The 23,313-nt window shown below is 38.4% G+C and overlaps 1 protein-coding gene across 1 annotated transcript in view; it reads left to right on the forward strand.

Moving 5' to 3' along the window:
- Positions 1-420: 420 nt before the first annotated feature.
- TBX20 (T-box transcription factor 20) overlaps positions 421-23,313 on the forward strand; it is a 50,046-nt gene continuing 27,153 nt past the window's right edge. The window contains exons 1-6 of the mRNA XM_061414156.1: positions 421-1,014; positions 4,358-4,616; positions 5,627-5,791; positions 9,749-9,857; positions 13,149-13,307; positions 22,393-22,469. Of these exons, the coding sequence (XP_061270140.1) occupies positions 888-1,014; positions 4,358-4,616; positions 5,627-5,791; positions 9,749-9,857; positions 13,149-13,307; positions 22,393-22,469 (896 nt within the window). The 5' untranslated portion in view covers positions 421-887. The remainder of the gene's footprint in view (positions 1,015-4,357; positions 4,617-5,626; positions 5,792-9,748; positions 9,858-13,148; positions 13,308-22,392; positions 22,470-23,313) is intronic.

Raw genomic sequence — 23,313 nt, forward strand, 5'->3', positions numbered from 1 at the left:
CAGTAAGAAAAAGAATGGGAGAATCAAGAACTCCCCGAGGCTTCCTCTGGTCTAGATTCCTGCAGTGGGCTACTCCTAGGATCCCATGTCTTAAGGCGAGACAAAAATGCCCCCTCCCGACAGCGAGCACCTCCCTCCCACTCCGGAACTGCGAGACCTAACGGGCTGCATCCGCGGTCGCTGCACTAGCCTGGTGGTGGCACCGCATTCCCCGAACGGATGCCAGGTTCCACCGGGCTGTGAGTGAGGCCACACGGGCACCGCGCCCCGGGCGCACCCTCCCCACCCGGCCCGCGGCCCCGCCCCCGGCGGCGGAATCAGGAAGCGGTGACGTGTGGCAGCGCTGACTGGCTGCGGGCCGCCGGGATCGCCGCTGCCAGCAAATTAAGGCGCAGGGCTTCTAGTTCCAGGGCGCAGTGTCCTCCGCGCCCCGCCGCGCTCGCACGGCTACGCTCAGGCTCCCAGGCATCCGCCCCCTTTCAGCGACTCTGAGCCGCTCCGACTGTCCCCAGAGTGGGGAGGGAGGAAAGACGTGGAGCGGGTGCTGCAGGACCTCTGGGCTTTGCCCCGCTCATGCTAGTCTCCAGCTTCCGGCGGCGCAGCCTGTGCCCCTGCGGAGCGTCCCGGTACTTGCACACCCGGTTGAGCCCGCAGTTGGTACTCTCTGGCTAGTTCGAAGTCTCAGCGGCTAAAGACTCTTGCGGTGGGGGAAAGGAGACACCGGTGTGGAGCTCTTGGGAGGTTGGGGCTGACTCATCTAGAGTCCCTGGCTCCCCTCTGGCTGCACTTGGAAACTTTGCGCTGTGTTTCGGTCTTTGTCTCTTTGGGGGAAGCTGGACAGCAGTTCGGCAGGCCCGGTCCCTGGCCAGGACCGCACACTGGGGGCCATGGAGTTCACGGCATCGCCCAAGCCCCAGCTTTCTTCCAGGGCCAACGCCTTCTCCATCGCCGCGCTGATGTCTAGCGGCGGCTCCAAAGAGAAGGAAGCCACGGAGAACACCATCAAACCACTGGGTAAGTCGGGCTGCTAGACTGTCGGGGATGGGCAGGCATGGCGGGGGGAGCTGCACATTTGTTTGTCTTTCTGTCCCCTAGCTGCATGACGCTCTTGAGGGTGGCCACCTTTTCCGGCTCGCGCGACAGCTCTGACCCGCGGGCCATAGACTGTACGTTGCGGGTGGGAAATTTTTTTTTTTTTCCTCTTAGACCCAGATTCTTTGGGGGCTTCACAGTGTTGTTATATGCAACCAGTTTCATACCTCATATGTCGCTTTCCTTACGATTTGTCTAGAATCCTTTTGTCAGGTCGAACATCCGGGGTGTGTGTGTGTGTCTGTAACATTTTTGAGGTAAAAGATTTAGAGATGAATAATGATAAAAGCCCCTTTTTAAGACTCGACAGAATTTATGATGCATCTAACACCTGCTTGTGCATTTGCAACCAAGGAGACTGTCACTTCACAAGAAACACGTTTAATTTTGTTTTTCCCTGACTTGAATAGATTACACAAAGTCAGCTCCTTAAGACCCCTGTCAGGTGCTGTAGAATAAGCCACTTCTAGCGGAATGAACCATTTTCTTCAGAGAAGCTCCAGATATATCAGTAAGACATTTCATAGCTGCTGTCACTTTCAGTGGAGGTTGGCAAAAACATTAGCCAGTAACCATTTCCCAGATTCTTCAACTTTTAGCTATACTGTTTATTTAACAACCTTTACCATTTATAGAAGACACTATGCTCAGAGAAAAGGGAGAAAAGTGACTATACTCCCCTTAGCACGAGTGAAAAGTGTGAGAAAGAAACTGCTGGAGATGTGTTTCAAGTCCCTTCCCAACTGGGAGAAAGAAGTGTTCTCATCATCACCTTCTGGGTCCCTGGGTAATAATTAGTTCACATCCTGATCATCTGGTTGCCCTAAAACAGTGAAAAGCATCAAGTAAACAGGCTAATTTTTTTTAACTTTTTAAATTCAATTTTTTTCTTCTCCCTGTCCTTTCTCAACATTTTAACATCTCACACCTTGAAACACAATAATAATATGGAAGATGAAATGTTAGAGAAGAAAAATAAGGGGCCTCTGCAGAGAGAAGAGAGAGCTACAATCCCTGCAGAAACTTAGAACCAAGGCAAAGGAAACGGGAAGATCTGCAGAAAACATGTCAAAAAGTCTCTCCTCCATGGTTTTCACTCCCTTTCCCTGGTTCTTCCCATCTAACCTCCCGTGTAAATGTAAACCTGCCAAAGAAATGGAAATAACCAATCAGATAAACTCCAACTGTGCAGAAAAAAATTCACCACCAATTTCAAAGTTAACTTTGTGGCCCTTCCCAACATTATCCACTCCTATTTAGGAGGCCTCCAAATTCTTTATAAATAAATGCCCCCATTACTGTTTGGTAGCTAGCAGGAAAAGAGAATTTCAGGTTAAAATTCCTGATAGATGTACAGTAGACTGGGAAACATGTTAGCCTCAGCTCTCCTGTCGTTTCAACATTGCTTCCTTCTCTACTTTCCTGAGGGGGAAAAAAACACCTTCCTCTGAATTCTAAACTATAAAACCATTCACAGCTCAAAGCACCCCCACTTCATTCCAGTCTGTAAAATGAGCATCCTTCCTGCCCTGGGGCTTTTGAGACAGGCTCTGAAAGAACCTGAAGGCATCTTAGTCCCTTTCTAGGGCCAGTTCAACAGAGCACTATTAACTGACTATAATCCAAGGACTCCAGCACGTGAAATACCTATTAAGAGAGAATGCAACACTAGCCAGATGCTAAAGAAACTGTAGGGTGAGAGTCAGAGGTGTCTCATGACTGCTCATTCAAACACATTAGGTCTATTCAAAAGAACCACCTCAGACAACTAAGTCATTAAATTTTTTAAAATTGAGATATAACTGACATAAAATATTGTGTCAGAACATTTCTGTATCATTTTTTTCTTCCATTTCCCAATCCTGACACATTGGTTAGTTTGGAGCTTAGGGAATTTGCCTTTTTCAATTGTCAGAAAAATTTTAAGGCTACTTATTAATTCTCTATAAAGATGTTATGTGAATGTGTTTCTGAAAATATTAGTAGAAAATATAATTTTGTGATCGCATGGTTCTCTTTGAATTTGAAAACAAGGATATGATCATTAATTTGATTATTCCTATTTAAAATTTTTTCCGTGAGTTGGATTATTATTGTAAGAGAAGGTTAAAATTCTCTACCTCTTGCTTGCCTGCCCCAAGTCAAAGAGAAATAAAACATTATGTGTGTGTGTGTGTGTGTGTGTGTGTGTACTTAGAACTTGTTTCAATTCCTTGAAGGCACTTAGAACAGAGTTGTTTTGGAGTTCAGTTTCACATTGTCGATTCAAGTAGTTTCTTTTTTAAGGGACGCAAGATAATTGGGCCAATTACAAAACTCCTCCTGTATTCCATCAAAGTGACTGGTGTAGTCCCAGGCCCTTATCAGCTGTGGAGGAGAATGTTTGGTTCATAGGCAGTGGTATTCCAGCCTGATGGTTGATGGAAAACTGTTCTTCCTACTTTAACACTCTGCTAGTCTGGGTTTGGGGTTCTTTTCCTCACAGAACATTTTTTGAGAGAGAGAAAATACACACATTGTCCCTCAAATAATTGTTTCAAGCCAAGTCCAAAAAATTGGAGAGCGTACTCCCGTGATTTAACAAGCAATATGTTAGTCTTTCATAAGATCTCTCAGACTGGGAGGGAAATTATAAAAATGTTCCAATCTAACATTTGAAAGTCTGGGAAACTGAGAACTGGGCAAAGAAGTGAAGTGACTTAATTAAAAAAAAAAAAACACATTCCCAACACCACAGCAAACCACACCCCCTTTTCATTTTTCTCTCATGGGGAGAGGGCTTCAGGAGGGAAGGGAGGTTCCTCTCAAAGTGAGGAAGGAACTGATATTTTTGCTGCTTTGATCTCGGTGGAAAAAGTGTCTCCTCTTTGTCAGAGAGGAAGAACTGGTACCAGGACCCACAAACTGAGAAGAATGTGGAGGGATAACAACAGGAATATTTGTTTTTAATTCTTTATGATCATTGTTGTCCCCATTATCCACTCCTCACATTTTTTCCTCTCCAAAATGGGTTTCAAGTAATGGTAACAAGAACTGGTCCTAGAACTCATTCATTTGGTTCAGCAAGCAAGCAAGCAGGAGTCATGCCACTCCACAGGACTCTCAGGCTTGGTTTGTATAGTGAATGGTCTTCACTGCCCTCCTGGACATCCTGAGCATAACTTTCCAAAGTCAAATCTAGGTACCTATTTTAGTTGTGCTGCTGTCCTTCTTATATCTCTGATTGACAGGATTAGCTGTCATTCTCAATTCTTTTTGCCTGCAGAACAATTTGTTGAGAAGTCTTCCTGCGCTCAGCCCCTGGGAGAGCTGACCAGCCTAGATGCTCACGGGGAGTTTGGTGGCAGCGGTGCGGGCAGCAGCAGCCCCTCCTCCTCCTCTCTGTGCACTGAGCCACTGATCCCCACCACCCCCATCATCCCCAGCGAGGAAATGGCCAAAATTGCCTGCAGCCTGGAGACCAAGGAGCTCTGGGACAAATTCCATGAGTTAGGCACGGAGATGATCATCACCAAGTCTGGCAGGTAGCAGGAGGGCCTTGTGGGCTGAGGAGTGGGGAGGAGGGAACGGTGCCCTCTGCGGCATAGGGAGTCTCCAGGAGCTGGGTGAAACTGCCAGTACTGAGCTTGAAGAGGAAGCTTTGCTCAAGGAGGGTTTCCTTCCATTGACTTGCTTTTGGTAAGACCTACTGAGACAGATGTCCAGGCATTTGCTTTCTTGGGATCTGGCTATAGGAAGCCCTACCCCCACCCTAAGGGCAAGAGACTGGGCTCTCTTCCTCCCTGCAGCCTGTTGTGTCTTTTGGGTGCTGAGTTTGCATCTGGAGGGAAGCAGGAACTCGACTTGTGCCTGCTGCGGTGCAAGGTGGGCTGCTCCATGTTGTGAGGGAGGCAGATGGATTCCTTTTTATCACCTTTTTATCTTCCTTTTATTTGCAGAAGCTCCCATTAAAAACTAAAATTAAAATCAGGGAGATGGAATGAAATTTGAAATGACCACACTCCTGGTAGGAAGGAGCTCTGGTGCGGGGCCCCTCGACGCCGAAGTCGAGTCGGGGCTGATTCAGGGAAGGCAGGAAGGCAGTTCCTGGGACTGGGGCTAAGGGTTAGGGATCGGTGGCCCCTTGGCGCCTGACTACTCCAGCTCTCAGGTCTCTGGGATGCACCCTCTCAGAGTCTCCCAAAAAGAAAACCAACCTGAGAACTCCGCTCTGGCTTTCTACTAAGGCAGGGGTGAGTTTTCTCCCTGCAACATAAGGAGGTTACAGGACTCTCTCTGCTCTGGAGACTTCGCTTCAGAGCCTAATGGGCTTGATGATATAGCACAGGATTTTCCCTAATTGCAGACCTTTGGGTATTAATGAGGACTCCTGTAGAGATGACACTTAAGATTATCTAGGCTTGGGAGAAGGTCAGTCTCTGTATTCACGTCTCTGTGGCTTTGCAGGAAACAAAGAGTTTGGGGGCTGGGTAGAGAGGGAAGGGACCTCTCTTCCTCTCTAATTCTGGTGATTCTCTTTGTCTCACTGTGTCAGGAGGATGTTTCCTACCATCCGTGTGTCCTTTTCCGGTGTGGATTCTGAGGCCAAGTACATAGTCCTGATGGACATCGTCCCTGTGGACAACAAGAGGTACCGCTATGCCTACCACCGGTCCTCCTGGCTGGTGGCTGGCAAAGCGGACCCTCCACTGCCAGCCAGGTTTGTGTCTCCAGATTTTCAGCCAAGCAAAATGTCTCCTGCCCTGGCTGTTTGAATTTTCAGCAGGTCTGTTTTTAAAGCCGTGAGTTCTGGTAAGAAAGCGTTCCAAGCCCAGGCACTCCAGGATTAACTATACAAAATATGGATTAGTCTCTGAGAAAGGCAGAGTTTGTACTCAGAACACTGCTTTTAATTTTATCTTTCTTCATAATTCATTTCAAAGTTTTTCTTAAATTTCAATTGGAATATTTGTTAGAAATCTGGACCCATTTCATATGACACCCCTCATTTCTATTTGGCTAACACCCAACAGAATAAACCTACTGATGAAGTGACTGCCCTAAAATTCTTTTTAAAAGTGTGCATTTTAGTACATTTGTAGCTTTTAGTAGGTATTTGTCATAGTGTGGTTATAACTTCATATAGTAAACATCATTTTGGTAAATGTGGGGTTTTTTTGACTAGTAAAAGGCTCAGAGATGTTTAAGTATGAAAAACTAAACTCTTTTTCCCCCTTCTCCATAATTAGTGGATAAATGTAATTCAACATCAGGTTAATATACTTTTACTGAAAAATTATTCAATTAATATGTTAGGTAATGACCCAAACAAAACATGTCCATTTTTGTGCTAGTCATTGGTGATATTTTTCCAGGAGAACCCTGTTTAACAAATCACATGCAAACCTTTATTGCTGCTGCTTTGCCCAAATGAGCATTCTGAAGGGAAGAAAACGGTACTTTTACTTTATGTGACTATGACTAGCTGAAGAACAGAAATCTAACAGTCACTCTTTAATACAAACAATGAATCTTTACATTTTACACTTCACATTTACATAGCTGATTATACATTTAGGGCTCTAAAACCAAAACTTACAGCTTTAAAGTTGTTTTATGACTATGTAATTTTTATAATTGATAAGCAGTTCATATCAAGGCTAAGAATTTATTTAAATGTACGGGTTTAGGGACTTTGATGTTATGGTTCAAAGTATGGTTCTTTCTAAGTATATAGTTTGGAGTCTTAAGTCGAGGCACAGAATCAACACAGATAATTTACACATACAGTTCAAATGGAATATTAAGCTTACTTAGTAGTCGATCACATTATTAAGCTTACAGTCTGTTAAATACACTAGAGATGAGATTAAAAGGAGCCTCTCTGAGTTTTCCATTCCCACAAGAGACTAGGAAGGATCCCAGCCTTTCCAAATCGATATATTAAATAACAATCAGGACTAAAAAAAATTTTAATGACACTCATTTTGAGTGACTGTAAATGACAAATTTACAATAGATATTTAAATAAATATAACTAGTATTCTCTACTATTTCCTATTAACTAGCCAGTTCACACTAATCTAGAGCTTCTTTCCAATATTTACAATTTTTTTTAAAGGGGAAAGAGAGAGAGGAAGAAAGGAGACAGAGAGCGGAGTAATTTAGCAGATTCCTAACCATTTTTACAAGCAGCCTCTCCCACCCCTTTTCTTTTTTTTCCCTAAGTCTTTCCTCTAAGAAGTTAATCACTCTTATTTAGCATACATTTTCCTCCTATCTAAAGGTATGGGGAACTGGTTTAGGCCAGTTGGGAATATGACATGCCTTGTTTATGTTACTAATCTGTTCTGGCTGGAAAAAGAAAGCATGTACCAATACACTATCTTAACTGAAGCATGTTTAAGCTATTGCTGGAATTTTAAGTCCCACGAGACTTGAGAGAAGCGGGGCTTCCTGTATGCTTTTTCGTTCATCCTAGTTCAGTTTATTTATATTGATATTAGATTAAAATGTTTGTGCCTTATAGGATAGAAATATTCTAGATTATACAAGCAACTATTTTTTATTGCTATTAAAAGACAGTGCTATGATTTCTAGCTACATATGGGAAAGGTAAAGAATTTGGGAGGTGATCATTTTTGTACTTATGGTAGAAATTCCTTGCAATTCTAGCTCTTTGAAAGACTTTATTTTAGACTAAAATTCATCAGTCAGTTGTTTCTAATCAGAAGAAATGATGCTTGACAGTATCATTTGATCATAGTAATGGGCAAGACATTGTATATAACCTAAATAATGTTTTATTTTCATAAATAAATTTATGAAATAAATTTCATAGGACATTTCCTTTTTTAAAAAAGTTGATATTTAAATAAATTAATATTTATTAATCTTATATGTGTTAAATTGATACATAAAAAGGGACCATCTCACCAACTTTTAGGACTAAATACTTTTAGTCCTTTTTGGAGGAGTGGGTAGGATGTGGTTGTTGTTGCTCAGGCCCTCAGACCTGTCTGGCTCTTTGTGACCCTATGGACTGCAGCACACCAGGCTTCCCTTCCTTCATCATCTTCTAGAGCTTGCTCAAACTCATGTCCATTGCGTCGGTGATGCCATCCAACCATCTTGTCCTCTGTCGTCTCCTTCTCCTCCTGCCTTCAATTTTTCCCAGCATCAGTGTCTTTTCTAATCAGGATGTGGTGCTTATTAGTAAAACAACTGTATATATAGAGTAATAGCCTTAGAAGGGTGATATTTGAAAAGCTATTTAATATTATGGTTGTGTCATTGAAGAATACTTCAACTGAAAGGCAATTCTGAGCACTCCTTTAAAAAATTATTCAGGCAGACAAATACCTAAAACCTTTAAAGTTCTTGTGTGGGTCTGGTAAGAATCTTTAGTACTGTTGGCCTTTTTGTGCTTAGATTCTGGTGGGCTTTGTGAGTTGAAGCCTGTGATTCCAATTCTTCTATTGTTAGTCCTCTGTGTGACAAACCATGGCATAGACTTCTTATTCTTTACACGAATATTGTTAGGAAAGGTTTTTTTTTTTTTTTTTTTTTAACTTTTTTCCTTTCCTTTGTTCCCTCCATAATATGTATGTTTAATGGTAGTTACAAAGATTCTATACAAAATATAAATATAAATAACCTGTGGCATGGATAAAGGAATTTATCCCATTAAATCAAGGACATTTCCTTACCCTGTTATTAGTTCTATAATCTCCCACGACTTCAGAAAAGCTTATGTTAAGTGGATATTAGGATTGTGATTTACAAAGAGTTGTACTTAGTTTAAAGCTTTGCAGGTAAAGCAAATGACTTGCATTTAACTGTCAGTAGGTAAAAGCTAGCCAAAAACATAGCAGCTGATCAATAAAAGACAAATACCTGATAAGTACATTTTTCCCCCATCAAAGCTTTTTTGGGGGGAGGGGGGAGTGCTTAGGCTATTTACAGATAAATACACTAAATAATTTGAAGCTTACCCAGCTTGTGTTCACTCTCATTAGCGAGCACTTAACTAGGTAATGATGAAAGAAATAATATTAAGGTACCAGGAGAAGCAAATAGACTATGTGATCTATTAAAAGTTCCCCGAGTCACTGCATTAGGCACTGTCATGCTTATAAAGAAAACAAACTTTAAACTGAGCCACCTTCGAGTTTAAATGGATAGATTCTCTAGAATTTTTTCCTCTTTTAAATTATTTGTCTTCACTGCTTTTTAGCAATGTTTATACTAGGAGCTCATTATGCAATTACTATAACCTAGACTTTGCTTTGAAAATATCTACAATTGAATTTTATATTTGACAGAAGCAGACCAGTAGTTGATTAATTAGATGGAAAAAAAAAAAAACAAACACCTTTAAAAAAACAACTTGCTCAGTAAATAATACAAAAGGTATTAAGTATTATCCCTTGAAAATCAATAATAGAAAATGTATTAAGTATTACCCCTTTAAAATCATTGGTACACAAAGAAACACATTTGTATGTTTTAGCATCATTTTGGCATTGCTATATTATTAAATTTGAGATTAAATGAGGCAAATAAAAATTCACCATTTATATGAGATTTCTGTGTTCCTTTAGAATCAGGATATTTTAAAACCCACAGTGAGATTTTTTTAAAATGTCTCAATAAAATTCTGTCATAATTTTCTTAGGTTGTATGTACATCCAGACTCTCCTTTTACTGGCGAGCAGCTACTCAAACAGATGGTGTCTTTTGAAAAGGTGAAACTCACAAACAATGAACTGGATCAACATGGCCATGTAAGTAGTGCTGGGACTACGCGGATTCCCGGGGTAAGATGGAGAAGACACGTGAAACTTTCTCTGTTGAAGTCTCTTCCTTTTCTCCCTTTTCCCCTCCAACCTTCCAGCTCTGAGTCATTCTGTGAGAACATTCTTGTGTTCTTTGGGGAACCCTGATACATACAGAGATGCTGTATGCTATTTCTATGTAAGAGGGTCAGGGACCTTTGGCACCGTGTAATCCCACTTCTGCAAATGCTTTACCACCTGTGCCAACTAAACAAAGGGAATGTGCATTTTGGAGGTTACTACAGCCCATTCTTGGATTAAATATTTAATTTCTATCAGTGATAGATAACACAGCATAAAGGGAATGGGGCTGAGACCTCCTATGGTGGTTTCCCAAAGTATGTTCTGCAGAATACATTCTTGTGAGATACAATGGGACCAAAGGGTTTTACGTACAAATACATTTGGAAAAGTGCTGTTTGCTCATTACATATCTCTTCTGTAGTGAATCTTATGAGTATTAGAACACAGAGAAGTCTTGCAGTTAAAAACAAAATTATTTGATTTTATATATCAATAAAGAATTCATCAAATGTGGAGAAAAGAGAAACTGGAATTCTGAGCTCCTATCAACATTTAATAGAACAGCCGTTGACACAGGCTTTTACACAATTGCTAAGAATGCTTTTTAAGGAACTATCTGTGATGTTATTTCATGCGCTTAAGTAAAGATTTACATTTTAAAAAGTGTTTTAGATTTTATGCTAAGGAAACTTCAGACAGACATGTATGCTTCTTTTTGATGAGAATACTGTTTCTTTTCTTTTTTTTTTCTTTCTTTGCCCTGTTTGCCAGAAAGCAAGTTGGTATTTTCATAATTTCTCTCCTTGGCTTAGATATTCTGATATAATTATTCTCTCTCTTATCCCTTTTATTAAGGCTCTTGTTACTTAAGGTTTTAATTTTTATTGGATCCATGCAATTTAGAAGAAGAGTCTCAAAACTTTTCAAAAAAATTGGTTACATATACATAGATAATAAATTAGAGAGCTCTAGACATGGTTTCAAAAAATTGGATTGAACGTAAAACCAAGTAAATCACTTCAGGCACTGCCACCATCCATATGCCCACAGGAGACCTTGTTTATCCTGACCAAGTCAGAGTAACTAGGTTAACCTACAACTCAGTTGTCCAGAATTGGTGTGTTTTCCTTTCAGCATCAGTGTCATGGAGAGGAATAGCACTAAGCCATACTTCAGGAGCTCTGGGTTCTAGTCTGATAATGCCAAGATCAGACCGTGACAAATTGTTTACCTAAATCTTAGATGATTGCTAATATCCATTTTGGCTTTAAAATTTTATTATTTAATGTATCTCTTTTTCAACAGAAACAGTATGTTCTGAAAACTACAAGGAAATTTTTTAGATCTTATGTTGTTTAGACAAGTTCTCTGAATCAGCCCTGAAGAAGCCCCCCTTTACAGATACATTTTTGGTTTTATAATAGGAAAATTTCTTATTTCCAGGAATTTATTTCTCCAATGAAATAAAGTCTACATTTCTATCAATGTTTCTTAAATCCATGAAAGCCTGAGCAGAGGTTCAAGAAGCCCTGGGGTCTGAGACTCAGTCTCGGGTCTGAGTCTGTCAGATACCTGAGTCTGTCAGACTATCTGCCTGATAGTCTGTCAGAGTCAATACCCTTTCCTAAAGGAAATTAACCTAGGGCTGGTATAAATAAGGAAGAGGGGACCTTATTTAAAGCTTAGGGCTTTTTCCAGTGTGTATATATGTGTGTGCGTATGTGATTTGAAAACTCCTGTCTTCTTAGTAGAACATGTACTGAATGCTCAGGTTTTTCTTATACCAGTTTCAGGAGGCAAATGTTTGGCTTTGTCACTTCAAGTTTATTCGTTTTAGGACTGAGCACAGATATCTTCAATTCCTTGGAATAAATGCATTATACAAAGAGATAAGTTTTTAAAGTTTATTTTGATTCATTTTAAGCTCTCATTTGCTTTAGTAATTCCTATTCAGATTTGGGATCAGAAAAAGATGCCAGTTAATGCCCTGTAACTTTGTTGGTGTATATCTCAGGACAGAAACAGATTGATTCTGTATCAGTTATCTCACAGTGACTAGTAGTTAACTCTCCTAAAGTCAACCAGCATTAACATTCACCCACACACCCAAGTTAGCCAAGGAAACAAGAGAGCGACAATACTGCATGCTGTTGGCCCTGGTCCTGCCACAGCATGTATCAAACACCTCCTCTGAGAGCCATGCTCTCTGCTAGGCTCCTGGGGTGAAGGGCATACAATGTGAGCCCTGTTATCCCAAGAAAAACATACTCAATTTTGTATACTTAGGTAGCTGTCTGGGTGTGGTGTTGGGGGAGATGTAGAAAATCTTTAATATCTGAAAGTAAATTTGTTGCTCAAATTTCATAATGGCAATTGTATTTTATTTCAATGATACATGAAAAATAGTGCCTTTGTAAACAAGGGTATGCTTCTAAGTATCGGGCAACTTTTATTAGCTATAGAATGGAAGACAGCTGTCATTATCATTCCTATTTAGTTTGTAACTGGAAGTTGGAATCAGTGAAGCTATCAGACATGATGATGATGATGATGATACAGTTATATTTACTGAGCACTTCCTATTTGCTATGTGATTTACAAGAGTTACATCATCTGATTCTCACCACAACTCCTGAGAGTTTAAAACTTAAATGCTTTTGGATTTAAGAAAATGGGGTGAGAAAGGTTAGATCACTTGGCCCGAGATTAAAAGAGCAAGAAAGTATCAATTCAGTATTCCAACCAAAGTCCATCTCACACCTCACTGCCTTTTATTTCCCTACCATCCGCCACCCACCCCAACCCCCAAACCCTCACTGTGCCAAGTAACAATCTGGCTTCCTTGAATATGTAATTTCTTACTTTAGAAAATTTAGATACATACTGCCTTTGGTCTAACCAGACTAAGAAACAAAAACTATTTTTTTCAAAATAAACCTATCCTCCAGATGACTTTGTCCTCTATAATTTTAGAAAGAACACTTGAAACAACCTGTGTTATTTGCAGTTGTTTTGGTAAAATGTGATTCACAATGATGACTCTGCAGTATTATGTACAAATTACTTGCCTGGAGAATGGAAAGGGTAGATTTTAATCTTAAAACTACATTTGAAACTGTAGATTTTATGATTCTTTCTTTGCCTCATTGTAATTGGGCCTGTTTAGCAATATAAAAACCTAAAATTCAGTACTGTACTTTCCATTCTTTGTTGTAGATAATTTTGAACTCAATGCATAAGTACCAGCCACGGGTGCACATCATTAAGAAGAAAGACCACACAGCCTCATTACTCAATCTGAAGTCTGAAGAATTCAGAACATTCATCTTTCCAGAAACAGTTTTTACAGCGGTCACTGCCTACCAGAATCAACTGGTGAGTGTACCCTTCACAATTTTTTTTGCCAAAAAAGATGAGGTTTTAGGAGATGCTTTTATCTTCTTGGAGAGAAGGGCCATCCCAGTACTCAAAACAGAAGTTTACTTTGAAGAAAGCTATGGAGAATCAGCCCCGGGACCTCCAAGTATGTTGAGTGACTGCAGCTTAGTGTTTTAAAGGTCTGTGTTTCCTAGAACCTTTACTTTCCCAGTCAAGCTGTTTACTGCCCATTCTCCTGCCAAAACCTATCCCAAACTGACTTCTTACCAGTTTCCTTTACCTCCTCTTGGTAGGGCCTCATGATGTACATAACCATATACTCACGACTTCATAAAATTTTAAAGTTCAGTTTTTCTGCTAAATTAGCACACACAGTCTAGCCAACTACCCAAACTATTGATTTGTTAGATATTTTGTGAGACTTATTCAGCTGAAATTAGGCTAAGATAATTATAGTAGAATGATTTTAAATACCTCTTTAGATAATAAACTGTATTATCTAAACATCAAGATATCTAATTTATAATATTGAGTTTTGTATTTTCTACTCTGTTGTAAATCATATTTAAAATTTATGCATTTCTAAGGCTTAGACTAAGTTGGTAAATAATTATCAAAATGTTGCTAAGGATTGGATGCTATTAAGATTCTTCCCAATTCATTTTTCTTTCATAGTCAGCATAAACTTGAAGGCTTTCTATATGACTTTGAGTAGACTTCAGTTCATCACTGTGGCTGCCATTTTCTTTGTCTGTAAACTGGGACTAAGAACTGGACCATCTTAGGGAATTCCTGTAAAGGTCAAATGGGATGCTGTGCATAAATATGCCTTTGGAAACTCTGAGGCACTCTATCAAAAAAAGGCATGTTGTGACTATTAGACTGTCTCTGGAATGTCCAAAGAGGATTTGTCACCATATGGATTTTTAAAAGTTAATGGGATTTAAAAAAATGAAATAATGTATAAATAATGGAATCAATGTATGAATGTTATCATACTGTTCATCTTTAAATGAAAGCAAAGTACTGTAACATTTTTATTATCCCTAAAATAACACAAGAGTGGCAACTTTCAGAGAATGCCCAAGCTAAAAATTTGGGTGTAGACTGAAGCCCACAGAGGCCTAAAACACTAATGCTACTTTTCTTAGAATCTAGAACACTGACATCAACAATCCCATTTTCAATTTATTTGAGAACCCATGTAATATAGATATCACAGGTTCAGAAAAGATTCCTGAAACATTCATTCAACTTACACTAACTGAATTAGTAGCTTTTTATACTATAAACATTGAAAAAATAAAGTATTAGTCATTCAGTTGTGTCCAACTCTTTGCAACCCCATGGACTGCAACCCACCAGGCTCCTCTGTCCAGAGGATTTTCCAGGCAAGGATACTGGAGTGGTTTGCCATTTCCTTCTCCAGAGGATCTTCCCAACGCAGGGATTGAGTCCACATCTCCTGCACCGAAGGCACATTCTTTACCTACTGAGCTACCAGGGAAAGACTCATATAACACTGTATGTATGTGTGTGTGTGTGTGTGTGTGTGTGTGTTAGTTGCTCAGTTGTGTCCAGCTCTTTGCAACTGCATGGACTGTAGCCCACCAGGCTCCTCTGTCCATGGAATTCTCCAGGCAAGAATACTGGAGTGGGTTGCCATTTCCTTCTCCAAGGTATCTTCCCAACCCAAGGATCAAACCCAGGATTCTTGCATTGCTGGTGGATGCTTTACCATCTGAGCTATTAGGGAAATACAAGAGATCCTGTTGATGTTTGAGAATGAAACAAAAATTTGTCATGTGAAAACTTCATTGCTTTTATGAAAATTATCTGTGAAAATTATGGACAGAACAAAATTAAGGGAATTTTAAGTATAACATCTGAGATTTGGTCTAACTGGCAAAAGCGCAATCCTGAATAAATATTGGCAGGACCTCTCATATCACAGAAAATGGAACAGGAGGCTATTATCTACATGATTATAATAATAGCTAATATTTGGGTACTTACCATGTGCAAAGCACCATTTAACATACATTGTCTTATTTAATCCTCACAATGATATCTTGAGATAGTAACAACAGTATTTTTATGTTACATTTCATAGCCAAAAGAATTGAGGCATGGAGTTAAATAACTTATCCAATGAGACCTTGCTGCTTCCATCATAGATTTAAATCCAGGTGGTTAGGTGTTAAATGTCAGTGTTCTTAACCTCTAAGCTTAGGTACTTGGTGTCCCCAAGAAAGCAGAACCTCACCTCCTCTCAGCTTGTGACCCTGATGGACTGAAGACATTCCTTTTAAAGAATTTTAGTTCTTTCTGTTAATTTCTTTTCTTTTCAGCATGTGCTCACTGCTTACCTGCTATGTGCAGGGAGCCCCTCACACTGATAGCAGTCGGTGTAACAAGATGGTAATCATTCTAAATTGACAGAATATCCGCTGGCATTAGCTGTTTCTAATAGGAGCTGTATGCTTTAGTGACATTATCTCATTGAATTCTTTTGTTCCTGGTCAACATTTATTTGGAAGATTTTCAAAATCCAAAAGTTAAACAAATAGTAAAATGAAGCACATGTGCTCTCTACCCAGATTCAACAATTAACATTTTTCCAGTTTGCTTTACCTTCCCTGCTCCATTTCTCAACCTCTGTTTAGGTATCTACTTTCCCCCTTCTCTCAATCATTTGAAACTAAGTTGTATGCATCATGATACTTTACTTGTAAGTACTTCTACAAGCCCAGACTGACAATAAGATTATTTTGTAACCACAATATTTTTAACACATTTAAAACTGAGTTCCTATTAAAAATTTCAGGTTAGACCAACAAATGTCTTTATAACTCCTGCCCCCTTCCCCTAAACTAGTATCCACCAAAGGTTCATGGTTTGGATGTTACTTTTAACTTAGAAAAAAAAACTCTATATATTTTTAATAATGTATCACTTAATTCTGATACTAATCCCCTGAATAAGGCTCTATGAGATCCATTTTGTGGATGAAGAAACTGAGGTTCAGAATGGGCTAATGGGCTAATACACTAGCCCAAATCTGGTAAGTGGGATAATTCCTTTTGGGTGTTAATTCCTACTTTTTGAAAGCATCATGCTAGAATGCAGGATTAAGAAAGTGACCACTGACAGTGTAAGGGCTGGGAAACTGAATTTGAAAATACTTAGTTAAAATAGGTTAAGATTCTAATAACCACATATCCCAAAATCAGTTACTCCTCTTGAGAAATGTTTATTTCTAGTTAAGATTATAAGTGGGCTCAAAAATCCACCTACCAGTGCCTATCTAGCTTTCACTGCATCATTAAGTGTAGTGAGTGATATGATTAGTATATCATTTCATTGCTAAATAACCCACAATAAAAATGACTAAAATCAGAACTGATTTTCTCAATAGATTCTGCCAGGTCTGAGTTTATTTCTATGCTTCTACCGTTAAAGCCATAATCCCTACCTAGCACAATGCCGTGTGCGTGCACACACGTGTGTGTGTGTGTGTGTGTGTGTGTGTATATGTATATCCTGCTGCCCCTCCCCCCCACCCACACACACTGGCATTGTGCTAGGGGTTATGGCTTTAAAGGTAGAAGCATAGAAATAAACATTGCTATATCATGCTTGTCTAATGATTTACCTATAATAAACATAAAATAAATATATAGGAGTTAAATTAAATATGTGCTGCTGCTGCTGCTAAGTTGCTTCAGTCGTGTCCGACTGTGTGTGACCCCAAAGACAGAAGCCCACCAGGCTCCCCCGTCCCTGGGATTCTCCAGGCAAGAACACTGGAGTGGGTTGCCATTTCCTTCTCCAATGCATGAAAGTGAAAAGTTAAAGTGAAGTCGCTCACTCATGTCCGACTCTTAGCGACCCCATGGATGGCAGCCTACCAGGCTCCTCCACCCATGGGATTTTTCAGGCAAGAGGACTGGAGTGGGGTGCCATTGCCTTCTAAGTACAGTATAAAATAATTTTTTTCATGGTTAAATAATAGAAAATAAAGAAAAGATTTAAAATTTCACACTTAAGATCATATTTATATCTTTTAAACTTTGGATAGACATTACTTTCATATCTACTAAAAGCCAAATCAAAGTTTCCAATAGAATTTGTGAAAAAGCTTCTCATTTATGGTGTCTTGTAGTTTTATTTGTAAGAAGTGAAAAAGGTACTTTTTCCCCTATTTTTTGCTATTTTTTTCCTCTGGTTTTTGTGAGGAAATGATTGAATTTCTTTACATTATTAGTTTAAAGCTAAATACATTACACTCTCAACAAACTATTTTATAATTTAAGATTTAAAGGTCATACATTGTTTTTGAGCAGGCAAGCCATTGCTGTAGAGTTGAAGTGTAGGTCAGGTTTCATTTTTAAATGCCTTTGGACAGATCTTTTCCTGACAATTGGAGAAATGGTCTCTGAGGGCCAATTTCACCTTGTGGTTGGGAACCCCAGCTCTACTCAGAGTCCAGTGATATCATATGGAATAATAACTATTGGAAAAAGTCCCTTTCTCTTTGGTGCAGCTGGCAGTGTAAAAATCTGCCCTCTATTTATGCATACACTTATCTATAGATAAAGGAGATGTTGAAAAAGTGAATTTTGTGGTTAGGAAATGCATTATGATCCATATTTTCAAGATAATACATGAAAGAAAAAAAAAAAAAGGGTGTATTTTTGCTGGAATGGGCTTCACTGGTGGCTCAAGTGGTAAAGTATCTGCCTGAAATGCAGGAGGCCCAGGTTCGATCCCTGGGTCTGGAAGATCCCCTGGAGAAGGGAATGGCAACCCACTCCAGTATTCTTTTTTTGTTTATTTGTTTTACACTCCAGTATTCTTGCCTGGAAAACTCGATGGATGGAGGAGCCTAGCGGGTTACAGTCCATGGGGTCACAAAGAGTCAGATACACTGAGTGACTGACACTTTCACTTTTCACTTTCATGCATTGGAGAAGGAAATGGCAACCCACCCCAGTGTTCTTGCCTGGAGAATCCCAGGGACGGGGAGCCTGGTGGGCTTCTGTCTATGGGGTCACACAGAGTCGGACACAACTGAAGTGACTTAGCAGCAGCAGCAGCTACACTTGAAACCGCAGGATTTCTTAAGCACATACTACTGTCCTTACTTGCTAATTGTTTTTCCTCACAAAATGAAAAACACTGCATTTTTAAAATTTGTTGTTGAATCATAAAGACATTTCGGTAGTTTCACATGGGTTCTATACATATTATGTTCAGTAATTGACTATTTTGGAATCCTTCTTTTAGTTTTACCTTTGACAATGGCATTACAAGCTGCAGGCATTTTATATTACAAAAATGATGTCCAACTGAAATCACTGTATATAACTCAGATCCTTTCTTTCATCAGTTCTCAAATGTATAACTTTTTCAGTTCTCCTAAATTTCATAAAGGGATGTAAAACTATATCTGCAAAAATGAATTTCTGTTAGCTACTGGTTTTTATTTAAGTATCTATGGGATAAAATCTGTGCCTAAACTTTTAAAAATGTATGATTAACTAGAATATTAAAACTTTGCTATTTAAAAATTTCTTTTTCTGAAAATACAAAACAAAATGAAATGCTTTTTATATAAACTTAAAAAGAATTTCACTTAGTCTATAACTGGTAAACATGAAATCATATTTCTGACTGCTTGTTTTTGAAGCAAAGTTCAACAAACATTTCTGGGGAACTTATTGTTGGCACCCTGATAGATTGAGTCTAGTGATACCACAGTGAGCTCATTAAGAAGTTTAACCCACAGTTCCTCTGTTGCTAATCAGTACTTCATAAAGCCTGTTCAAGACTGTAGTGGTTAGTTCAGGGCCCCCAAACAATGGTAGTAAGAGATCTATTCAGCTTTTATCCTCTAACTTTCAACAGTAATTATTAGATAACAGGAATTAGGTAAGATGGCCCATAGAGAAAGTAAATATTGGGTTAATGTCCTGAGATGCTTCTCTAACTAGCACACTAAAGTTTAAATCACTGCTGAACCAATTGGTAAATCTAGCTGTATATACTATTCTTGAAGCTACAGTTTGAAATTATATCAAACTATAAAGTAGAAAAGTTACCATTGATGCTCTTGGGGATGATGAAAGAAAGACTATAAAGATACTAGAAAGAGAAAAATTCTAATAAAGAAAATTCCAAAGAAATCTGAAAACCTGTGCTGAATTGGATTTACTTCTCATTCAAAGTTATGGTGGTAATACTAGATATGGTAACACATTAGCTGACAACACACACTGAAAATATTTACTCTCTATAGTATCACATTCTAAGCTAATAGTCTTTACCTTTTGGAAATACAAATAACAACAAATACAATTCTCAAAATCCTTTTCAGGGACAAAGTGGTTAGAAGGTCTTTAGTTATTATATAGATAATATTTTATATTCTTTTAGTTTATGAAGGACTTCCCTGGTGGTTCAGACGGTAAAGCGTCTGTCTACAATGCGGGAGACCTGGGTTCAAGAAAGCTTGATGTGGTTCACATTTTTTAAAATTGTATTTCATTTATTTATTGCTGTGCTGCATGGCTTGCAGGATCTTGGTTCCCTGACCACGGATTGAACCCAGGACCTGGCAGTGAAAGCACTGAATCCTACCCACTGGACTGCCAGGGAATTCCTGAGCTGGTTCACATTTTAGAGGGATGGTTGCAAAAGGACTTTGTTCAAAATTGTTTCTCCATCAGATATTATTTGCTTTTGTCTTCAGAAAATTTTATCCACTGGCAAATCCATTCACTTTTTAATCTTATAAATGAGCTTGTAGGAACTAAACTTGAAAGGAGCCTTAACTTTATTCATGTACCTCACAGTTTCAGTTTGAAAATTTCTGGGTTTGGTTCGCCCCTAACGTCACTGACTGCAGTGGATGTAGTGCCACCCTCTTTAGTAACACCATAATGACTTCCACTTCTGGTCGGCTGTGTATCCCTTTGCCTGCTCCGTGGAATTTTAGGAACTGCATGTTCTCAGTTTTGTTGATGAATTATTGTGAAAGTGTTTTCATGAACTATAAAGCAATTTAGAAATCGGAAACATTTTCATTTATAATTATTCAGTAGAAAGAGATGAAAAAAATCCTGTCTTTGAGAATTCAGAAATCTTGTTGATAATTTATAATCCAAGAATATATTGATTGCTTGGGCTTTATAAGATGTTTATAATTTATTTCAGACAAAATTTTTTGCCTTTGCCCTGAAAATTGACCTTCAGTACTAAATCCTAGTCTGAAAAGAATAGTTAAAATAGTTAAATAGTCACCCTTTAGAAATCCATGCCCTTAATTAAAGAGGTGGCTGAGTGTGAGAGAGGTTCTCTACAAACTATTGATGGCCATATATTAGGGACAACCTCAGAAGTTCCTGTATATTTCTTTCTATGCACACTTAAAGTCCTGTTGCTGTCCAGTAAGAACAGGTTTCTTACTTATCTAGGTTATTTTCTTCACTGTTTACCATTTTCCATTAACTAAGCTAAAAAGGAAAATTAGCAATTTTATTTTTGGCTGCTCTAGAGTAAATGTCATAGGCTAAAAATAAGAATTTCTGAGGTATTGCCAAGTGTCCTTAAAAATAAAATTTAAATAAATAAATAAAATATGCTAGAAAATCAAAATAAATAACTTGTATAAGAAAAAAAAACTACTATCAAAGAATCAATCTTACAACTTGCCAATATTAATGATAGAGAAGTAGCATCTCTCTGGCCAGGACAGTGTGGGAGGTTCTATTCTGAGTGAGGTATATAGCTTTTTGTAGTTTCCACATTGAATAGCACATACTGAGAAAACTTGAGAAAGAAAAACAATGATTTTCTTTTGTAATGAATAAAGCAATTCTTCAGGTGGTAATGGTTTAAAGTAAGCAGTAGATACATTCTGATCAAAGGAAAAGTATTGGCAAAACAGTATTTCAAACTGTTGTTGATTGTTGTTCTGTTTTTAATTGTGTTTATTATTTACTTTGAAAGAGGAAGGCATGCCTCCCTCAACCTCTAACTTTTTTTCAGGTTAAGACTATTGTGTGTGTGTTTATCTCTCTCTCCAAAGATGAATGTGGGCTCTCATTTGGACACAAATGAGCTATGACTCTCTTTAAAGGGTGGTTCTAACTCAGATACTAACTAGTTGTGTCCTACATTCTCCTTCATGCCTTTTAGCTCTAATACTCAGGAATTTTGCAAGTCAAGTATCTTTTAATTAGTGTTTCCTTTATTTACTTATTTTCTTTGTACCTAATATATTTTTTCTGAAACATGAAGTACATATGTTTTAATGGATCTTTCTACATTAATATTGTGTACTGTGGGAATTATGGCTAGCACAGCATAGACACTTAATACTTCAGACTATGATTCTTATTAGGAAATAAGAATCTTTTTTGCAATACTTTTTTCCATATAAGCGTAGAGTCTGGAGACCCATTAATTTGATTCTAATTTGGTCAGATGGTAAGGGGAATGGGGTAAATTTATATGCTGAAAAGTTTATATCATGTATTTATGTCATATTTTTCAGTACAGTTTTGAACAGGAAGCTATTATTGGGGTGTCTATTGTGGTATATATAGGTGCCCATGGTATTAACAAATGAGGCTGTCAAGTCAGCATGAGGCAACATTCTTGTTTTTATTCCCTTTACCCACCAATGCTGGCGGGTATTGTCCAATTCTGGACAGTTTCCTCATTCCCTAGTCCAGCTCTAGCCTTTCACTGCTCTTAAATACTTCTCACATCAGGCACACTGTTCATAAAAGGCCCCCATTTCTAACTGTCTCTATTTATTGACTTCCAGCCTGTTTTAGGAACAGATACTCTGTCCTCAAATACTTCCTTTTCCTTGATGCCTTCTCTGACCAATTCACCCAAATTTGTGAATTTCTTTAGCAATTTCAACCTTTATCACAATACTGAGTGACATTAAGATATTCTTAGACATTCTTGGGGTGCTATGATGGAAAATGAACAAACTTTTTGTTTCTGATTTTGTTTCCTTGACCACAGACATGACACTGTTTTGTTACTCATCTTCCCTTTCCAGATAACCAAGCTGAAAATAGATAGTAACCCTTTTGCCAAAGGATTCCGGGACTCCTCCAGGCTCACGGACATTGAGAGGTAATGAGAATTTTCTGTTTACTTTTTTGCCCTGATAAGATAAAGAAAAGTACTAGTTTGTAAGAGCACACTCCTTGCAACACCAAAGAGACATAACTTTACTGTATATAGTCTCCAGTACTCTGTACAGTCTCCCGTTCTCTGTCCCACTTTCACGTCCAGTTATAAACCCTACAGATATGCAACTGCTGAAGTTCTGACAGTTGCTGCAGTTGAATCTATTCTATGCTCCATTTCTGAGTGAAGTGGTTTCTTTGAAAAGGACATTAATTCAACTGCAAAAAATAGGGCTTGTTTGTTATCAAAGACTCAGTCCTCTTGATGATATTAAGCTTTGTGTCTTAAGTGGCAATCCACAGAGAAAATAGAATCTTAATAGCCTTTGCCTTCTGAAGTGGATATATTTGCTAACATAAAGACTATAAAGGTAGCTTGGAATTCTGAAGCAAAAAGAGGCAGTTTAAATCAAAGTGCATATTTTATCTACAGCGTAGAATGCTTGTATTTAATAGGAAGGCTATTGGATATCTGGACCTTTAAGGCAAGTGACAATCATGTGCCTGTAATTTACCCTAATTTTTAACTGAAATGGTTCACACAGTGTGAGACTGTTTATGTGATGAGTAATGACTATATTGAGATGCATATTTGCCCAATGTGAATGGAAAAAAAAGTTTTTTTCAAAGAAAAGATTTTTTTCAACCTAACTGATTATTTGTACCCCTAAGTGTACTATGCAACTTTCTGTACTTACTCTGTTTTGTTTTGTTTTTGTGAACACATTTAAATTCTACTGTCTTTGCAAATTTAAATTATAAAAGTCACCATTTTATAATTAAATCAT

The sequence above is a fragment of the Bos javanicus genome, chromosome 4 (assembly GCF_032452875.1).
Source record: "Bos javanicus breed banteng chromosome 4, ARS-OSU_banteng_1.0, whole genome shotgun sequence".
NCBI lineage: Eukaryota > Metazoa > Chordata > Mammalia > Artiodactyla > Bovidae > Bos > Bos javanicus.